This window comes from Schistocerca nitens, chromosome 6 (genome assembly GCF_023898315.1).
Source record: "Schistocerca nitens isolate TAMUIC-IGC-003100 chromosome 6, iqSchNite1.1, whole genome shotgun sequence".
NCBI lineage: Eukaryota > Metazoa > Arthropoda > Insecta > Orthoptera > Acrididae > Schistocerca > Schistocerca nitens.
In genome coordinates, this window is record NC_064619.1 from 158,490,216 (window position 1) to 158,510,494 (window position 20,279).

Here is a 20,279-nt window from a genome sequence, read left to right on the forward strand (position 1 = left end):
ATTATGTCTTCTACAGTTGTCTCCCTTATGCAGAATAAATCGTTCAGTCATAGTTACAAGGCTCACGATAACTGCTGGGCGTATCACTGTAAGTTTAAGACGTTGCTCGGCTATTGGCAAAGAGTACTTGTATTTTCTTTGGAGACGCAGTGACACTATTTTATCTATCACGAGAACGTCTGTCACTCGTAATGACACTCACTTTGAGAGAAAAGCATATTATAATACTGTGGAATGAAATCCTTAGAATCTATTTAGACGAGGTGCGACAATAAAGTAATGAGACTGATGTGAACAAAAAATTACTCACCGTTTCAGCCAAGTTTAGTGTTGTCTCCTTCAAAGTAGTTCCCTTCTTATTGGACACACTTTTCCAGCGCTTCTGCCAATGATGGTAACATTTCTGGAACTCATCTTCTGTAATATCCTCCAAGACCCTCATCACAGCTTCTTGTACATCTTGTGTTGTTTGAAAATGGTGTCCCTTGACCGCCGTTTTGACTCTTGGAAATAGAAGACAATCGCACGGAGCAATATTTAGTGAATAAGGTGCTGTGGTAGTACTGAAATTTGTTTTGAGTTTAAAAAACTGTATTGACACAGCATTATGAGATGGCGCATTATCATGATGCAGAATCCAAGTCTTTATCATACCAAGATCTTCAGTTATTATGAAACGAATCATTTCTCTATTGATGTTCAGTTCCTCTGCAATCATTTTCACGGATTATCTTCGATCAGATCGTACGAGTTCATGCACCCTGGCAAAGTTGACATGTGACCGTTAGATTGATGGTCGTCCACTGCGGTCTTCATCTTCCATCAAGATTCGTTCTGCCTTCACCAAACATTTTAGGCCAACGAAAAGCTTGAGCTCTTGGCATAACTTCCTCTACAAAAGCCTTCTGAAGCTTACCGTAATTTGTCGTTGCGTTTTCACCCAATTTAACGCAAAAAGAAATGTCATACCGTTGCGCAATAATATGTGGTTCCATTTCCGTGACGAGAGACACAAACACGTATTAACTCATTACAGGACAACTGACAACTGAGCGGTGGCATTGATGTGTTGCTTGGACTAGAAGCAGCTTATAGACCAAAGATATTGTGCCTACGCAAGCCTGCAGGGTTGCCACATCTTGCAAAGAAAATCAGTCTCATTACTTTATTGTCGCACCACGTACAAGGTCTGTCACAACGTGCATGTTCACACTCAGGCAGACGCCACCCTTTGTGTCAGGCCGCCTTAGCTATTCATTTCGCAAAACATATCAAACTGGATGCCAGGGAAGGTAACACATCTTGATGAGATTGTGCTCTCGACTATGGATGGTCAGAAAATGTTTTCCTCAGTCATGTGACGGGATGGGCAACACACACAATTCGTGATCATGACTCAATGTACACTGTCGGAGAAAACATTGCAGCACCAAAACATAATTAATTTATGGTAGTGAAATTCCAGGAATACATTTGTCTAGGTAACACATTTAAGTGATTTACATGGTGAGGTGCAAGCGTGTAGTAAGTGCAGTGCAAATGTAAAAATTTTTGTACATTAATAACTTCTGTAACTGATAGAATGTTGAATACGTTCATGCATTGTGCAGGTATCGGATTCTGGTAAGTTTTAATGAAGAGAATGATTGTGTACTAGTGACTGGAACTTCATTATATTGTTTCTCAAATGGAGGCTGACATCATAATCATTAGCAGAACTGCAAGGGGCTTTCAATTCAGAAAGCAGGTTGGTTTTGATCATGATTCCAATACATCGCAATATACCCGCCTCTTTTGGCTACACAGTCCTATTTTTAACATTACCTCCATTCAATGCGATGACCTTACCTCAACTTATTGGGATGGCCTGTATACCCCCACCGTATCACTCTACTGGTCGACGTCGGAGCCAACATCTTACTGCATCAATAACATCGTCATTATCTGCTACTGCTTCCCGCAAAGTGCATCGTTCATTGGGCCAATCAGATGACAGCTGGAAAGTGCGAGATCCCGACTGTAGGTTCTATGAGGAAGAACAGTCCGGTGCAATCTTGAGCCCACCTCTCGGGTGCACAGACTTGTGTGAGGCCTAGCCTTGGTATGACGAAGTTCACTTGCATTTTTGTGGCGACGAACACTTTCAAGTCGTTTCTTGAGTTTCCTGAGGCCAGCACAATATACTCCAGATCTGAGACATGCACAATGAGGGACAACATCAAACGGAATAACCGCTTCAGTGTCCCAGAAGAATGTCGCCAGGAATTTACCGGCTGAGAGTGGGGCTTTTAACTTTTTCTTCGGAGGATAGTTGGTGTGGCGCCACCCCATGGATTGCCCCTTTGTTTCCAGTTTGATTTGATGAACCCATGTTTCATTGTCTGTGACCATGTTCAACAACAATTGTGGCGATCAGCCTCTTAACGCAGAAGGAGTTCCGCACATATGGTCCTTCGTCGATCTAACGGTCTTCTATCAGGCCTTTAGGAGCCACCAAGCCAAAACCTTTGAATACCACACCTGCTGGATGATTGTGTCAGCGCTACCAACGAAGACTTCCAATATTTAGCAAGGAAATCCGCCAAATTGCTGCGCATATTGAGAAACTATTTCATTTTGTTTTCGATCCCAATTTCATCAATTCAATATGCCATCATCAGGCCCCATGTGCAGCTCCCAAAAATTGTAGATATTGTTATATTTCGACCATATTTTTCTGCAGGTCGTGAATTCTCAAGTGCTTCCTTCAAAGACTCGAGTGCAGTTTGAGCTGCTGTCAAGTCTACGAGGTAAGTATATGAGAGTTCACGACACCCAGAAACCGATGACACCAGTATCCAAATATACATAATTTTCGAGGGGTGCACATGAGGCCTGTATAGGGCATATTAAATTGCCGAAACTGGTAACGAAAACGAATTAAAATAACTTCTGAATTCGCACGGCTATTCGGCTAATTTATTTGTTAAATAATAGACCAGCCGCTGTCCGACGTCCACAGTGCATCAACAGAGACAAGATGTCAGGTTATTCAGTGAGTTGTCTGAGTGAGAGTCTCAACACGTTGAAACATTGCAGGAGTCTCAGATATGTGCGGCCAGCCGACACGCGGAAGACAGGAAAGGCATTGCGAGATCTTGTTCTTATAACGACACATAACTCACTCAAATACTCACCGGGTCTTTTTGTTTACATCCATTCCCTTGTAGACATTTATTTCTTTATTTATTTACACGTCAAGTTCTATAGGACCAAATTAAGGAGCAAATCATCAAGGTCATGGAACGTGTCAGCACATGAAATTGCAACATGAAAGTAATAACAGAGAAAAATAAATGTTTGTGAACCCGCAGAAAGTCAGTCCGTAACTTTAAATAAACGCAACCAACAATACAACACGACTCAGCATAATATTTCAAAGAACTCCTCGACAGAATAGATGGAGTGACCCATAAGGAAACACTTCAGATTGGATTTGAAAGCGCTTGGATTATTGCTAAGATTTTTGAATTCCAGCGGTAGCTTGTTGAAAATGGATGCAGCAGTATACTGCACACCTTTCTGCATAAGAGTTAAGGAAGTCCTATCCAAATGCTGGTTTGATTTCTGCCGAGTATTAACTGAGTGAAAATTGCTTATACATGGGAATAAATTGATATTGTTAACAAGAAATGACAGTAAGGAATATATAGTGTGTGTGTGTGTGTGTGTGTGTGTGTGTGTGTGTGTGTGTGTGTGTGTGTGTGTGGGTGGGTGTGTGTGTGTGTGTGTGTGTGAGAAAGAGAGAGAGAGAGAGAGAGAGAGAGAGAGAGAGAGGCCAATGTCAAAATACCCAGACTTCTGAACAGGTGTTGACAAGAGTTTTTTGAATTTACAAAACTTATTGCCCGGACCGCCCGTTTCTGAGCCAAAAATATCCTTTAAGAATGGGAAGAGTTACCCAAAATATAATACAATACGGCAGAAGTGAATGAAAATAAACTAAGTCGACTAATTTTCGTGTCGAATGACCACTTACTTCAGATACCGTTCGAATAGTAAAAATGGCAGCATTAAGCCTTTGTACAAGATCCTGAACGAGGGCTTTCCACGGCTGCTTTATATCTATTTGAATAACTAGAAATTTCAACTCTTTTAATTTCACTAACCATATGCCCATTCTGTGAAATTAAAACGACATTTTGTTCAATTGTGTGTTAGAAGCTGCAAAAACTGTGTCTTACTGTGACTTAGCGTTAGTGTATTTTCTACAAGCCATAAACTTAGATCATGAACTGCACTATTTGAATCCGAGCCAGTGTTACACACAACATCCTTTACTACTAAGCAAACAGAAACATATTAGAGTTATCCGCAATACTAGAGGGCATATATTTTATATAATTAAGGAACAGCAGTGGCCCCACACAGTAATCCCTGGTGAACACTCACTGGACCATATCCCACTCAGACCCCACATCACAGCCGTTCTCAACATTGTGAACAGTGACAATTTGCTGTCTGTTGCTAAAGTAAGAGCTGAACCAATTGTGAGCTACTCCACTTACTCCATAATGGTCCAACTTCTGGAGCAATATTTTGTAATCAACATAATCAAATGCCTTAGTTAAATCTAGACAGAGAGAAAAGAGAATATAGCATTTTAAGTTGTTAAACGACTTCTAAAGCTGAACCGTACATTTGACAGAAAATCGTTTGGCATAAAATGATCAATTATCCTTACACACACACGACCTTTTCAATAACTTTAGCAAACACTGCTGGCATACAAAGAGGTCTAAAATTATCTACATTACCTCTTTCTCCATTTTTATAAAGCGGCTTTACTACTGAGTACTTCAATCGTTCATTAAACTGACCATTCCTAAAGGAAAAAGTACAAATATTTCTAAATACATGGATACCATTTGCAGCACTGTACGTTAATATTTTGCTAGGCACTCCATCATAACCATGAGAGTCCTTAGTCTTCAGTGATCTAATTATTAACTCAATCTCCCTCTTGTCTGTTTCACAGAGTAGTATTTCAGACATCAGTCTCGGAAAAGCATTTGGGAAGAAAGTTATGATTCCCTCTAGAAACGAAATATTTTTAATTCACCAGCAATGGTTGTTAAATACTGTACATATATCAGATTTATCAGTAAGATAAATATTTTTACTGAAAACTGACATTATATTGTCGGCCTTGTGCTGCTGACCAGACACTTCCTTCACAACTGACCACATGGTTTTAATTTTATAATGTGAATTAGCTATTCTATTTGCACACCACATAGTCTCTGCCTTCTTAATAACATTTTTAAGCACCTTACAATACTGTTTGTAATGGACTAATGTCGCTTGATTGTAACTACTTCTAACATTTTGATATAATTTCCACCTGGTTCTACATGATATCCTTATCCCACCAGTCAGCCACCAGGGATGTATATTACTGCTAGGACCTGGTTTTGAACGTTCCAATGGAAAGGAACTCTCAAAGAGCATGAGAAATATATTAAGGAAATCATTATATTTACCATTTATGTTATCGGTACGATAAACATCCTGCCACTCTTGCTCCTTGACAAGGTTTAAAAAACTCTCTATTGCTGTTGGTTGGATTCACTTTGCTACTTAGTTTGTAATTACATGAGACATTTGTCTGAGTACAGAAGCCTTTCAGTGTTAAAATTTGTGCATCTTGGTCTGAAAGGCCATTCACCCTTTTACTAACAGAATGCCCATCTAGTAATTAATAATGAATAAAAATATAGTCTATGGCTGTGCTACTATTCTCTTGCACCCTAGTTGGAAAAAACACAGCCTGCATCAGATCATATGAATTAATGAGATCTACCAACATAAAAAAGAAATTGTTCAAATATGTGTGAAACCTTATGGGACTTAACTTCTAAGGTCATCAGTCCCAAAGCTTACACACTATTTAACCTAAATTATCCTAAGGACAAACACACACACCCATGCCCAAGGGAGGACTCGAACCTCCACTAGGACTAGCTGCACAGTCCATGACTGCAGCGCCTTAGACCACTCGGCTGCCAACATCCTTTTCCTAGCGCCATCATAAACGAAATTTATATTGAAGTGGTTACATATATCTAATTTCTGGTACTTCCTACAACGCGAATGAAAGACTCTCTCTAGCATGAGCAGAAATGCTCTGAAGTTAGAGTTATGGGACCTATAGACAGCAACAATTAGAAGGCTAGTTTCACGAAATTCAACTGCCCCCGCACAACATACAGATATCTGTTCAGTGCCGTGATACGTCTATGTACTCAAATGGAATACTGTTGTTTCGTACATAGCCACTCCCCTACCAAACAAGGAACTCCCTGACAAACAGCCAGCTAATCTGTATGCCAGTAAAGGAAGCCAGTGAATTTTCAAATTGCTTAAGTTGTGCTCTTATATGCAAATAATTTCAAATTCAATATCTATAAGTAGTTCACTAACTTTATCTCTGATACCTCTTATATTTTGATGGAGTATTCAAATTCCTTCTCTGCTTGGAAACATTACATCATCTGAAGGTGAGCCCTTAGTTAGAGGGCCTTCCTATAAGCAGGTATACCTATCAGCTGACTGCAATCTAAAGAAAGGTTCTCATCTAACACCAACTACTACAGGAATTTTTGCATGAGTGATCCCACTACCACCACCCACTACGCTGTCACTTGTAAGCTTTGCCAGCCCCCATTCCCAAACCAACTGGAGTTCAGGCCATGCCTAGTGAATCCCGATGTAGTGATGGTTCCAACTGGAACCACTGAGATGTGACCCAAACCCTCTGCCATCAGCGCCCTCCCCAGTCCACAGTTAACGTGCCTAACAGCCGCATTAAGATGTGGCCGATCATGACGCTGGAACAGTCGGACGAAATGCACATTTGTGCCTCCAGTTTGAGTAGCTACCTTTACCAGGTCACCACCTACATCATGAACCTTCTTCTTTCTGTTAGAATTTGCTACTGACTTAGGCTTCCTAGCTGCTGAGGACCGCTGCATTTTCCCAATATCTACAGCTACACGAGGCTCCTCTCCACTCAACTCTGGCAGTTGTTCAAATCTATTGCATGTACGCAAAGTATAACAGTCTGAATACGTTATCTTCCTAGCTGCCTTCTTGCCAACTGCCAGTTTCCATTATTCACCACCCTTCAGCCCCCTCAACCTATTCTGAAAGCGCCTTTGAATATCTATGACACTCTGGTCTTTCGCCAACAGAAACTCAGTAACAGCTTTCCGCTTGGCGTATAGCGCTGATAGCTGTCCGAAATTCAGAACTATAGGGGCTGAAGCGGGAATAACCAAGTTGTCCCACAATACTTTTTTTTCTATCCAAACTAAAAATGTGATGCATAACATATTGATCGGCAACGGCCTTGCCGCAGGGGATACACCGGTTCCTGTGAAATCCCCGAAGTTAAGCGCTGTTGGGCGTGGCCGGCACTTGGATGGGTGACCATCCAGCCGCCATGCACTGTTGCCATTTTTCGGGGTGCACTCAGCCTCGTAATGCCAATTGAGGAGCTACTCGACCGAATAGTAGCTGCTTGGGTCAAGAATACCATCATAACTGCCGGGAGAGCGGTGTGCTGACCCCACGCCCCTCCTATCTGCATCCTCCTCAGAGGATGACATGGCGGTCGGATGGCCCCTGTAGGCCACTCGCGGCCTGAAGACGCAGTGCTTTATAACATATTGATGGCCTCTCGTAGATCTGAAAATTTTCCCACATACTTCTTCCATCTTCGAAAGCAGTACACGTTGCTCAGCTGTTCTTGTACCATCGAGACCTTGGGTTCTACGCTGAGTCTGTTTTTTTTTCCCATTGACCAGCCACCTAAAATAGATTTAAAACCGAAAGGAGCGTTTACAGAATCGTACCTGGAAACAAAAAACTTATTTATTCATCCCAAATGACTCAACGGCAAAAGTAGAACCGAGGGATGCATATGGCTTTCTGTGCTGGAAGAACTTTAGAGAAGATTTCCAGCTTAGGTTCCGATTGTTTATGACGTCAGCCTCCACTAGAGAAAAAATAGAATAGAGTTGCAGTTACTATAACGTAATGAATGCTCTTCTCCAAGATTTACCACTGACTTAAACACACCTTATACGAAGCCAGGTGTAAAAAGCAAAGTTATTATTCAAACATATCTTTACTGATTATCATTACGAAAATGAGTTTGTATCGTAATAATGAGTCACGTATTATTTTGAATACACTAGAAAACAAAGAAAATATCAATTTCAAAGAATTACAATTAAAACATAAAAAAATATAAGTGAAATAAACACAATAACAATATTTCAATTACGTTTATAGAAAATAAGCCTACAGCATATTGTCTACAGTTACTTTCCAAAAATGGTGTTTCAGAAACAAACTTTATTACACCTGGATGTTTGTGCCATAAAAGCATCCTTAATTTATATTGCGACTTAAGTTTACAGTTTTTGGTGGTATTGTGCAAAATTTCACATGGATACAAACGCTGATAATAGGGTTTTCAATATATTTAATCACACATCAACGTCAAATGAGACACATTTTTAAATATCATTGTTTAGAAGGTATTACCTCTAAACCTATTAGTGCAAATTCGCTTTCAGTCTTCGTTTTATCCCTCAAAAGTGAAAGAGGTTGTCAGGACCAGATCTTTAGCTTACGGCAAATAATGGAGTAGTGTTACGAGTGGAACAGCGAATTGCATCTATGCTTTATAGATGTGGGAAAGGCATATGACGGGGTTCCTAGGAGGAAGTTATTGTCTGTCATCGAGAATATGGAATAGGAGGCAAAATTTTGCAAGCAATTAATGGTCTTTACATAGATAGTCAGGCAGCAGTTAGTGTTGACGGTAAATCGAGATCATGGTTCAGAATAGTCTCAGGGGTAAGACAAGGCCGCAACCTGTCTTCACTTTGGTTAATATTATTTATGGATCATATGTGGAAAACAGTAGACTGGCTGGGTGAGATTAAGACACGTCAATACAAAATAAGCAGTCTCGCATATGCGAATGACTTAGTTGTGACGGCAGATGAGATTTAAAGTTGCAAAGTAATATTTCAGAGCCAGATCAGAAACGTAAGGACTATGGTATGAAGATTAGCATCTCCAAAACGAAAGAAATGTCAGTGGGAAAGAGATATAAACGGACTGAGTGCCAAATAGGAGGAACAAAGAACAGGTGGACGGTTTCAAGAACTTAGGATGCATATTGTCACAGGATGGCAACATAGTGAAAGAACTGGAAGCGAGGAGTAGCAAAGTTAATGCAATGAGCGCTCAGCTACGGTCTACTGTCTTCTGCAAGAAGGATGTCAGTACCAAGACTAAGTTATCAGTGCACCGTTCAGTCTTTCGACCAACTTTGTCGTATGGGAGCGAAAGCTGGGTGGATTGAGGTTACCTTATCAGTAAGGTTGAGGTCACGAATATGAAAGTATCTAGGATGATTGCAGGTACTAGTAGATGGGAACAATGGCAGGAGGGTGTCCACAACGAGGAAATCAAAGAAAAACTGGGAATGAACTCTATACAGGGTGTTACAAAAACGTACGGCCAAACTTTCAGGAAACATTCCTCACACACAAATAAAGAAAAGATGTTATCTGGACACGTGTCCGGAAACGCTTAATATCCATGTTAGAGCTCATTTTAGTTTCGTCAGTATGTACTGTACTTCCTCGATTCACCACCAGTTGGCCCAATTGAAGGAAGGTAATGTTGACTTCGGTGCTTGTGTTGACATGCGACTCATTGCTCTACAGTACTAGCACCAAGAACATCAGTACGCAGCATCAACAGGTTAGTGTTCATCACGAACGTGGTTTTGCAGTCAGTGCAATGTTTACAAATGCGGAGTTGGCAGATGCCCATTTGATGTATGGATTAGCACGGGCAATAGCCGTGGCGCGGTACGTTTGTATCGTGACAGATTTCCAGAACGAAGGTGTCCCGACAGGAAGACGTTCGAAGCAATTGATCGGCGTCTTAGGGAGCACAGAACATTCCAGCCTATGACTCGCGACTGGGGAAGACCTAGAACGACGAGGACACCTACAATGGACGAGGCAATTCTTCGTGCAGTCATAAAAGTTGCTGCTATACAAGGTAACGTTGACCACGTCACTGTATGGAGAGTGGTACGGGAGAACCAGTTGCTTCCGTACCATGTACAGCGTGTGCAGGCACTATCAGCAGCTGATTGGCCTCCACGGGTACACTTCTGCGAATGGTTCATCAAAAATGTGTCAATCCTCATTTCAGTGCAAATGTTCTCTTTACGTATGAGGCTTCCTTCCAACGTGATAAAATTGTAAATTTTCACAATCAACGTGTGTGGGCTGACGAGAACCCGCACGCAATTGTGCAATCACGTCATTAACACAGATTTTCTGTGAACATTTGGGCAGGCATTGTTGGTGAAGTCTTGATTGGACCCCATGTTCTTCCACCTACGCTCAAAGGAGCACGTTACCATGATTTCATACGGGATACTCTACCTGTGCTGCTAGAACATGTGCTTTTACAAGTACGATACAACATGTGGTTCATGCACGATGGAGCTCCTGCACATTTCAGTCGAAGTGTTCGTAGGCTTCTCAACAACAGATTCGGTGACCGATGGATTGGTAGAGGCGGACCAATTCCATGGCCTCCACGCTCTCTTGACCTCAATCCTCTTGACTTTTATTTATGGGGGCATTTGAAAGTTCTTGTCTACGCAACCCCGGTAGCAAATGTAGAGACCCTTCCTGCTCGTATTGTAGACGGATGTGATACAATACGCCTTTCTCCAGGGCTGCATCAGCGCATCAGGGATTTCATGCGACGGAGGGTGGATGCATGTATCCTCGCTAACGGAGGACATTTTGAACATTTCCTGTAACAAAGTGTTTGAAGTCACGCTGGTACGTCCTGTTGGTGTGTGTTTCCATTCTATGATGAATGTGATTTGAAGAGAAGTAATAAAATGAGCTCTAACATGGAAAGTAAGCGATTCCGGACACATGTCCACATAACATATTTTCTTTCTTTGTGTGTGAGGAATGTTTCCTGAAAGTTTGGCCGTACCTTTTTGCAACACCCTGTAGATGTAGCAGTCAGGGCGGACAGGCTTAGATGGTGGGGTCATGTTACACGCATGGGAGAAGCAAGGTTACCCAAGAGACTCATGGTTTCAGCAGTAGAGGGTAGTCGGATTCGGGGTAGATCAAGGAGAAGGTACCTGGATTCGGTTAAGAATGATTTTGAAGTAATAGGCTTAACATCAGAATTGACGCCAATGTTAGCACTGAATAGGGGATCATGAAGGAATTTTATAAGGGGGACTATGCTCCAGACTGAACGCTGAAAGGCATAATTAATCTTAAATGATAATGATGATGATGATGATGCAGTAATACCGGACGCAAGAAATGTACTGCAACTTTTTTGCCTCTGCCACGCACCCGCCAAGTTTCATGAAGATCATTTACTTACTCTCGCTATAGCCAAAATTAATGAAATAAAAGGAAATGGAAGACTGCAAATAGCGAGCAACGAATTACAACAAGACTGACCAGGAAGTGGGTGGGTGAGGTAATATTTTGACAATAGTCTATCAGAACGAAGGTTCAGAGCCAAGAGAGGGAAGGTTGAAGGATTGTCTCCCTGTTCCCCGGCACGCAGACACCCTTCTCCGACAGCCTACCGCTTCCCAAGCTTTGCGACCTCCCCCCCGCACCCACCGCCACGCAGCAGCCCAGTTGCAGAGAGTTTGATTGCGCCCTGCGCCGCGCCGCTTGCCACCTGCCGCCAGAGCCAGACGCCGCCGCAGCAGGTGGTGTGGTCGCACAACGGCCGCCCCCTCTCCAGGGACGGCGCGCGCGGCGTCGCGCTCAGCACGGAGCCGGGGCCGCGCACGCACTCCCGCCTGGTGGTGGCGCGCGCCGCCCGCGCCGACGCCGGCAACTACACCTGCGGCGCGCCCGGCACCGAGCCCGACACCATCAGCGTCTACGTCTCGGAAGGTGAGCACACCCAAAACCCCACTCTGCTGTCCACGTGCTTCTGTTGTCTGGCTTACTAACCCCAAATGTTGTTGTTGTGGTCTTCAGTCAAGAGACTGGTTTGATGGAGCTCTCAATGCTACTCTATCCTGTACAAGCTTCTTCATCTCCCATTACCTGTTGCAACCTACATCCTTCTTAATCTGTTTAGTGTATTCATCTCTCGGTCTCCCTCTACCATTTTTGCCCTCCACTCTGCCCTCCAGTACTAAATTGGTGATCCCTTGATGCCTCAGAACATATTCTACCAACCGACCCCTTCTTCTACTCAAGTTGTGCCACAAACTCCTCCCCAGTTCTATTCCATACCTCCTCATTACTTATGTCGTCTACCCAAATAATCTTCATCATTCTTCTGTAGCACCACATTTCGAAAGCTTCTATTCTCTTCTTGTCCAAACTGTTTATCGTCCACGTTTCACTTCCATATATGGCTACACTCCACACATATGCTTTCACAAAAGACTTCCTGACACTTAAATCTATACTCGATTTAACAAATTTCTCTTCTTCAGAAACGCTTTCCTTGCCATAGCCAGTCAACATTTTATATCCTCTCTACTTCGACCATCGTCAGTTGTTTTGTTCCCTAAATAGCAAAACTCCTTTACTACTTTAAGTGTCTCATTTCCTAATCTAATTCCCTCAGCCTCACCAGACATAATTCGACTACATAGCATCCGTATATCCTGATTTTGTCCACATCTGTCAGTACAGATGTGCATGTAGGAAATTCAGTTGTACTGGTGCTTTTATGCCTCTGCCCAGATACCGGTCCTGTGCTTCAAAACAGTTACTAGTAACACCCCCCCCCCCTCCACCCACCCACCCCGCTACCCCCTCCATCGTCTAAACGAACTTTGGAATTAAAAAGGAATGCATTTAAACACTTCTGTTAGGTTGGTGTACACGTTCATAGCATTTTTGTTTTGAATGTTAGTAATCAGATTGCCGTGTGTTTATTTATCAATTGTCATTCTTCATTTGTAGTTCACTGTTGCTATTTGAGTTAACATTTTGTTATTATGAAACAGTGAGTGGAGATGTGGACGGTAGAAAACGGAGTGCTAAGTGGAGAAATCGGAGTATTTTTGAGTTGCATAGAGAGGTGGCAGCAGTGGAATGCACCAGTAAGATTTGCCCCGTCTTTAGGAATAATGCCATTGGACAGAGCACTGCAAGAATATTGTTTTAGTGACTCTTCATGTTCAGGAAGACCTTTAGGGTTCGATGAAGATCGGTCAAAAGCATTAATGCACAATGATCCATGCCAGTGAACTGGATAACTGTCATATGTAATCAACTGTAATCATTCTACCATCGTGCGAAATATGCATGCAATTGGGAAGCCTCAAAAGTGGGGGGTATGGATAGCTTTCAAATTTTCAGCTTTTGCGCTCTCTGTGGAACCACCTTCAAAGAATTTCTTTCTGGAAGAAAACACGCTCCACAGAAGGCTCACGTGTGGCTGGTGTGAGCGTAGAAGCAAGAAATGTGATCACCGTGGCAACTCATGGATTCGTTCAGATGGACTGAGCACCTGCTTCAGCTCTGCCCAATAGGAGGCCAGAAAGGTGAAGAGTGCATTGTCCAATGAGTGGAACTTGCAGCTGTGACACTCAAATAAAGTGATCTGCCAGACCATCATAAACAGGATCAAATGGCGCTGGTGCATGAAAGCAGTTCTATTTGAAGCACAAAAGGATGCACATAAAGTGAGTCCCAATGTATGTGACAACTGTTTCTGGCAGACCTTCAGTCGTAAATATCCAAGTCAAAATTGGGATTGTATGTGCTTAGGATGTAGAGGACATCCAGAAGACGTATGGGAATCTAGATTCAGCGTCCACTATGACGAGCCAATAATGACAAATGAAGCAGCCCGCACGGTCCAAATTGAGCTGTGACTGTGATGTCCATATCTCCAGCCATGGGAGAGATCAATGTAGCAGTGATACTTGTTTGCTTTGGCAGAATATGCAGGTTTCCTCAGCAGCTGCAATATCGGCGTCAATCTCTTTCCAATGCAATTGTTGATGCTCCATGTACTTCGTCGGCATAATGCACCAATGACAGGGGTGAGGCAAGTGTAGGGTCCAGTGCTGGAGGAAATATAACATGACGACCTGAGTCCAGCCCTTTTCACCCTTGAGTAACTGGCGATTAGATGGCCAGTCCCACTGGACCAGAAGGAGAAACACATGAAGAATTGGGTCTTCTGCTGAACACTGAACCATCAGTTTGGCAATGATAGAGAGTGAGACAACGGCTTCTTACTCACTGGTGTCGAAGTGGCAGATTAGATCGGGAACAGAGTCAAGAGAGGGCTATTGACCCACCGACACTGTTAGCATGGTGATACAGAAAATTGCTCTGGATTTCGCAGAAATAATCTGTGAGACAAAAGGTCCATCGTTGAAAGCAGTGAGGCGATTTGGAGGGGATCTTCTCATCAAAGAGGAATAACACCATCAGTGACTTGTGGTCAGTGAAGTGGGTAAAATGGCGCCCTTAAACTTTGTTGTGGAATTGTTTTAAAGCAAGAGATCTAGCCAGTCCTTCCATTCATTCATATTTTTACTGTGCCAATGCCAAAGGTTTCGAGACAAAAGTGACAGGCCATTATACACCGTCACCTACGTAAGGCAGAACAGACCCTAATCCATAATCATATGTGTCCATTGTGACAACCATAGGGAGCGATGGATTGGAATCAATCAGACATGTGGGCTGAGGCGACATATGGTTAAGGTCTTGCAAGTTATGATCATGTGCATGTGCCAATTCCATAGTAAGTTAGTTGGCTTATATGGACTGAAGTTACTTCTCACTCATCATACTTGGCAAGTCTGTGATAGACTGGATATATTGCAGAAAGAGTCTGATACCTGCAGCACTGGCGATATGCTCCAAATATTCGACTTAAGTAAAGAAAAGCTTCAACTTCTCCAAGTTACAATCAGGATTTGCTACCTGTACAATGAGAAAAGGGGCGTCCAGGTTATTCACCAGGTGTTGGGCGAACTGGCCTGCAATGATGATGTAGTCCAGATAATTTGCTATGCCTGGCACTTCTCGCATAAGGTGTTCCAAATGCCTATGAAACATGGCTTTCGTGAATGCAATCCCAAAGGGCAGGCAATTGTAGCAGAACAAACTGAAGGGCATGTTTATTACCAACAAATTTTGCAATGCCATATCGTGAGACTTGCTGTAAATAGGCGTCCCTGTTAACAATTTTAACAAAGGTTCTGCCCCAGCCAACCGAGTAAGTATTTCGTCCACCTCTGGAAGAGGGTAAAAGTCAACAATGGACTGTGCATTATTGGTGTCCTTGAAGTCACCATACATGCAAAGGGAGCTGTTGGTATGTCGACCAGCATGATGGTGTTGCCCACTGACTGTTGGAAACAGACTTCAAAATCGTGCATGGTGAATGGATCGTTCTGAGCCTTGAAAAAAGAGGACATGGTCATTGATAGGAGAGTGATGTGGATTTGAAGCCCGTGTCACATGTAATAGATGGCTCAGAAACCAAACGATACATATATGAATGAGTTTTGAAATACGAATTGTCTGTGCCAGGCTCCATGTTTGTTTTTTTTTTTTTTTTTTTTTTTTTTTTTTTTTTTTTTTTTTTTTTTTTTTTTTGCGCTGTGGACTTCTAATCCCAAAGCGTCAAAGATATTAATCCCACAAATCCGTCTTTCCAGGCATATCAACGACAAGGAGACACATCTTGCATTTTGAGATACCATGTTGTATGAGGGCTTTGGACTGTCCTTTGATCAACCCACTACTTCAATGCTGTAACCACGAAGGTACTGGCCAAAGATTTGGAAGAGCGGAGTGGTCAATGACCGTTAAGTGCTCCACACAGTGATCGACGATATAGATCCAGTGCCCACCTGGAGGGAGACTGGGTAGCAATTGAAAAACACTTGCAGACACACTTGTTGACTCTGGACTGGTAGCCCACATACATGTGGAGGACCTCAAGGTCTGCTACGTCAGGTTGCTCTACTGGGAAGGGGTCCACCTGAGTGTAATCCACGCGAATCTTGACGAAGGTTTAGCAGACATTTGCTTTGTAATCTGTTTTGCCACATGAGGCACATCTGGCATGGCTAAACTGGTGCCTATGATGAATGACAAAACAATGGGTGTGAGAGGACAACTGTTGAGGGTGGCAGGCTTAGAATGCCAGTGTACTGGGAGCGAAGTACTCCACAGACAGGGGGTCCTCTGGGTTGGCGGATAGTGGGAGGACCAGGTGGAATAGACCTAAAATGCATTGCGCAGCGATGCTGACACATGGAGGAACTGCTAGAATGCTGGAATGATTGACAGAATCCAACGTGAAGCCTTTCAGTTTCAGTTAGTCTGTCCAAATACCTTCTTCTGGAGCATGCACCAGAATCATGTCACTAATGAGTGACATGGCTTATGGATGTTGACAGTTGTCATTTATGCACCAAAAACGAAACACCTCAGGGAGACCTCAGAGCATCGCAATCCAATCCCAACACGATTGCACCCGTTGATTACAGCAGCTATGCAATTTGTCCCACACCAGTTCGAGATGCATCTAAGAGTCGAAGACTCAAAGTACTACTGCCAGCGAAATATCCTCATTTGAGAGGGCACGTGATGCTTTAATTGCTGAAGACGGCAGCAGACTTCTGATCCACTGTAGACAAGGATGAATTCCCGACAATGGACTTCACCATAGGTGCCATAAGCCTTAATTTCTGTCCATGGCAGGCCAAGGTTCCGCTTTCCTGTCAAAGGCCAGAAGTAGGACAAGAGCTCTGCACAGGACTTTAGCCGTGGAGTCCATTTGAGAAGATCATTGTGATCCACCATCAGATTCTGCCATAAGGTCCATCTCCGTGTTTACAAGCCCCTGCATGACGTGTGGTATATTTTGCAAAAATGGTTCAAATGGCTCTGAGCACTATGGGACTCAACTGCTGTGGTTATCAGTCCCCTAGAACTTAGAACTACTTAAACCTAACTAACCTAAGGACATCACATACATCCATGCCCGAGGCAGGATTCGAACCTGCGACCGTAGCAGTCCCACGGTTCTGGACTGCGCGCTATATCTTGCAGGTAAAACATCTGTTGCGATCTGGGGGTTATGGAACAGAGTGTTCGACCACAGAGGAGCAAGAAGGTCTGATCTGTCGACCTGGGTGAAGTAAGGAATAGAAGAACACACATGCGACCACCTGGGCTCAAAAAAACCTTTTATCCACTGTTATAGCTCACATAGTGAGATGCACGAGAAAAAATACGTTCCAAGTCTGCATAAGACACGTCTACTACAATACAATATGATATTAATTAAACAAAAGACTACCTCTCACGAAACTTAATTATAAACTATCATTGACATCTATCATGCGTTCGCCTGGAAAACACCAAAATTACATAAGATGAAGTGTCGTTAAAACTAAGCCAACGAAGTTCCCCAGTGAAAGAAAGGAGAGTTATTCGGCAGCAACTGGCTGAAGAGACTTCTCAGAGGCGACATTGCGGAGGTCTGATGACGTGTGGTAGGACAAGTATTAGCTCTCACTTGAGTTGTTCCAGAGCGTCGGCGAAGAAATGCAGACGATTGGAGCTACGTCGCTATAAATAGCCGGTGTGTAGAGGTATACTTCAGGAAATATTTCCACGCACATGACTCGGTGGAGGGAAGCAGAACACCAGCGAGGAGCCTCGTGGGTGCCCTGGCCCTGCAATCTGTCAGTTACAATATGGCTCTCACCATCGGCCGAAGTCCGGAGACAGGTTGCATGGGAGGTAGTCATGTACGTGATGCATCTCCATTTGCAGGGTTGCCTGTCCATCAGGCGTTTTACTGATGTACGACGGTAGGCAGGATGATAGTGGAGCGTCTTACATTTGTCCACACGCGTCATGCTCTTGGTGGCTGTCTGAGAAGTTTGCACCTCACAAAGTCCCGACAGGGCACGCTACTTTCGTATGTTCATTCTCATATTTCACAAAGAAGTAGGTCTCCTGCTTACTTAGTCTTGATGTCACACTAGCGTAGGACAGCTCTCCTGCACATCCTCACTCCTTGCCAAAAGTATTGATTTTTCTAACTTTCCCTAACGGCAATAACTCACAGTTGCAGTGTACCTTATAATTGTCATTAGCTTATTGTATCTAAAGATTTACAGCATAACACAGGAATAACGTAATTATATAATTGGCAAAAATTTTATGTAGCACACATGTATTATAGTGTCACATACTTACATAGTCAATATTATAGTGTTATGAAATACTGATAATAGTAATAGTGTCACATACTTACATAGTCAATATTAAACACAAAACCTTTCACCTTTTGACAGCAATCCTCGGCGTTTGCTTCGAATTGCAGGCTTTATCCTGGCACAAATACATCAAATGATCTCGTAAGCTGTATTATCATAATTATCGTTATCAGGAGAAATAAAACTGACGTTCTTCGGAACGGAGCGTGGAATGTCAGATACCTTAATCAGGCACGTTGGTTAGAAAATTTAGAAAGGGAAATGGATACGTTAAAGTTACATACAGTGGGAATTAGTGAAGTTCGGTGGCAGGAGGAACAAGACTTCTGGTCAGGTGAATACAGGGTTATAAATACAAAATGATGTTGGGGTAATGCAGGAGTAGGTTTAATAATGAATAAAAAAATAGGAGTGCGGGCAAGCTACTACAAACAGCGTAGTGAACGGGTTATTGTGGCCGCGATAGATACGAAGCCTACGCCTACCAAAGTAGTACAAGTTTATATGCCAATTAGCTCCACATATGACGAAGAGAATGTTGAAATATATGATAAGATGAAATAAATGACTCACATAGTGAAGGTAGACGAAAATTTAATAGTCATGGATGACTGGAATTCGATTGTAGGAAAAGGAAGAGAAGGAAACGTAGTAGGTGAATATGGAATGGGGGTAAGAAATGAAACAGGAAGCCGCCTTGTAGAATTTTGCACAGATAATAACTTAATCATATGTAACACTTGGTTCACGGATCATGAGAGAAGGATGCATACATGGAGGAGGCCTGTAGACACTGGAAGATTTCAGATAGATTATATAATGGTAGACAGAGATTTATCAACCAGGTTTTAAATTGTAACACTTTTCCAGGGGCAGGTGTGGACTCTGACCACAATCTATTGGTTATGAACTGTAGATTAAAACTGAAGAAACTGCAAAAGGTGGGAATTTAAGGAGATGGGACCTGGATAAACTAACAGAACCCGAGGTTGTAGAGAGTTTCTGGGGGAGCATTAGGGAACTATTGACAGGAATGGGGCAAAGAAATACAGTAGAAGAAGAATGGGTTGCTTTGAGGGATGAAATAGTGAACCCAACAGAGGATCAAGTAGGTATAATGAAGAGGGATAGTAGAAATCCTTGGGTAACAGAAGGTATATTGAATTTAAATAATGAAAGGAGAAAATATAAAAATGTTGTAATTGAAGCAGGCAAAAAGGAACACAAACGTCTAGAAATGAGATCGACAGGAAGTGCAAAATGACTAAGCAGGGATGGCTAGAGGACAAATATACGGATGTAGATACATACCTCACTAGGGGTAAGGTAGGTACTGCCTACAGAAAAATTAAAGACATCTTTGGAGAAAAGAGAACCCCTTGTATGAATATAAAGAGCTCAAATGGAAACACATTTCTAAGCAAAGAAGGAAAAGCAGAAAGATGGAAGGAGTATATGGAGGGTCTATACAAGTGCGATGTACTTGGGGACAGTATTATGGAAATGGAATAGGATGGAGATGAAATGAAATGGGAGATATGATACTGCGTGAAGTGTTTGACAGAGCACTGAAAGACCTGAGTCGAAACAAGGCCTCAGAAGTAGACAACATTCCATTAGAACTACTGACATCCTTGAGAAAGTCAGCCCTGACAAAACTCTATCATCTGGAGAGCAAGATGTGTGAGACAGGCGAAATACCCTCATATATCAAGAAGAATATAATAATTCGTATCCCAAAAAAAGCAGGTGTTGACAGATATGAAAATTACCGAACTATCGATTTAATAAGTCACGGCTTCAAAATACTAACGCGATTTCTTTACAGACGAATGCGAAAACTGGTAGATGACGACTTCGGGGAAGATCAGTTTGGATTCCATGGAAATATAGTAACATGTGAAGCAATACTGCC

At 42.6% G+C, this 20,279-nt stretch overlaps 1 protein-coding gene across 1 annotated transcript in view; it reads left to right on the forward strand.

Annotated features, from left to right (window-relative positions):
• Positions 1-20,279, forward strand: part of LOC126262972 (zwei Ig domain protein zig-8-like) — a 392,864-nt gene that overhangs the window by 344,458 nt on the left and 28,127 nt on the right. Inside the window, exon 7 of the mRNA XM_049959922.1 lies at positions 11,822-12,032. Coding sequence (XP_049815879.1) covers positions 11,822-12,032 — 211 coding nt within the window. The remainder of the gene's footprint in view (positions 1-11,821; positions 12,033-20,279) is intronic.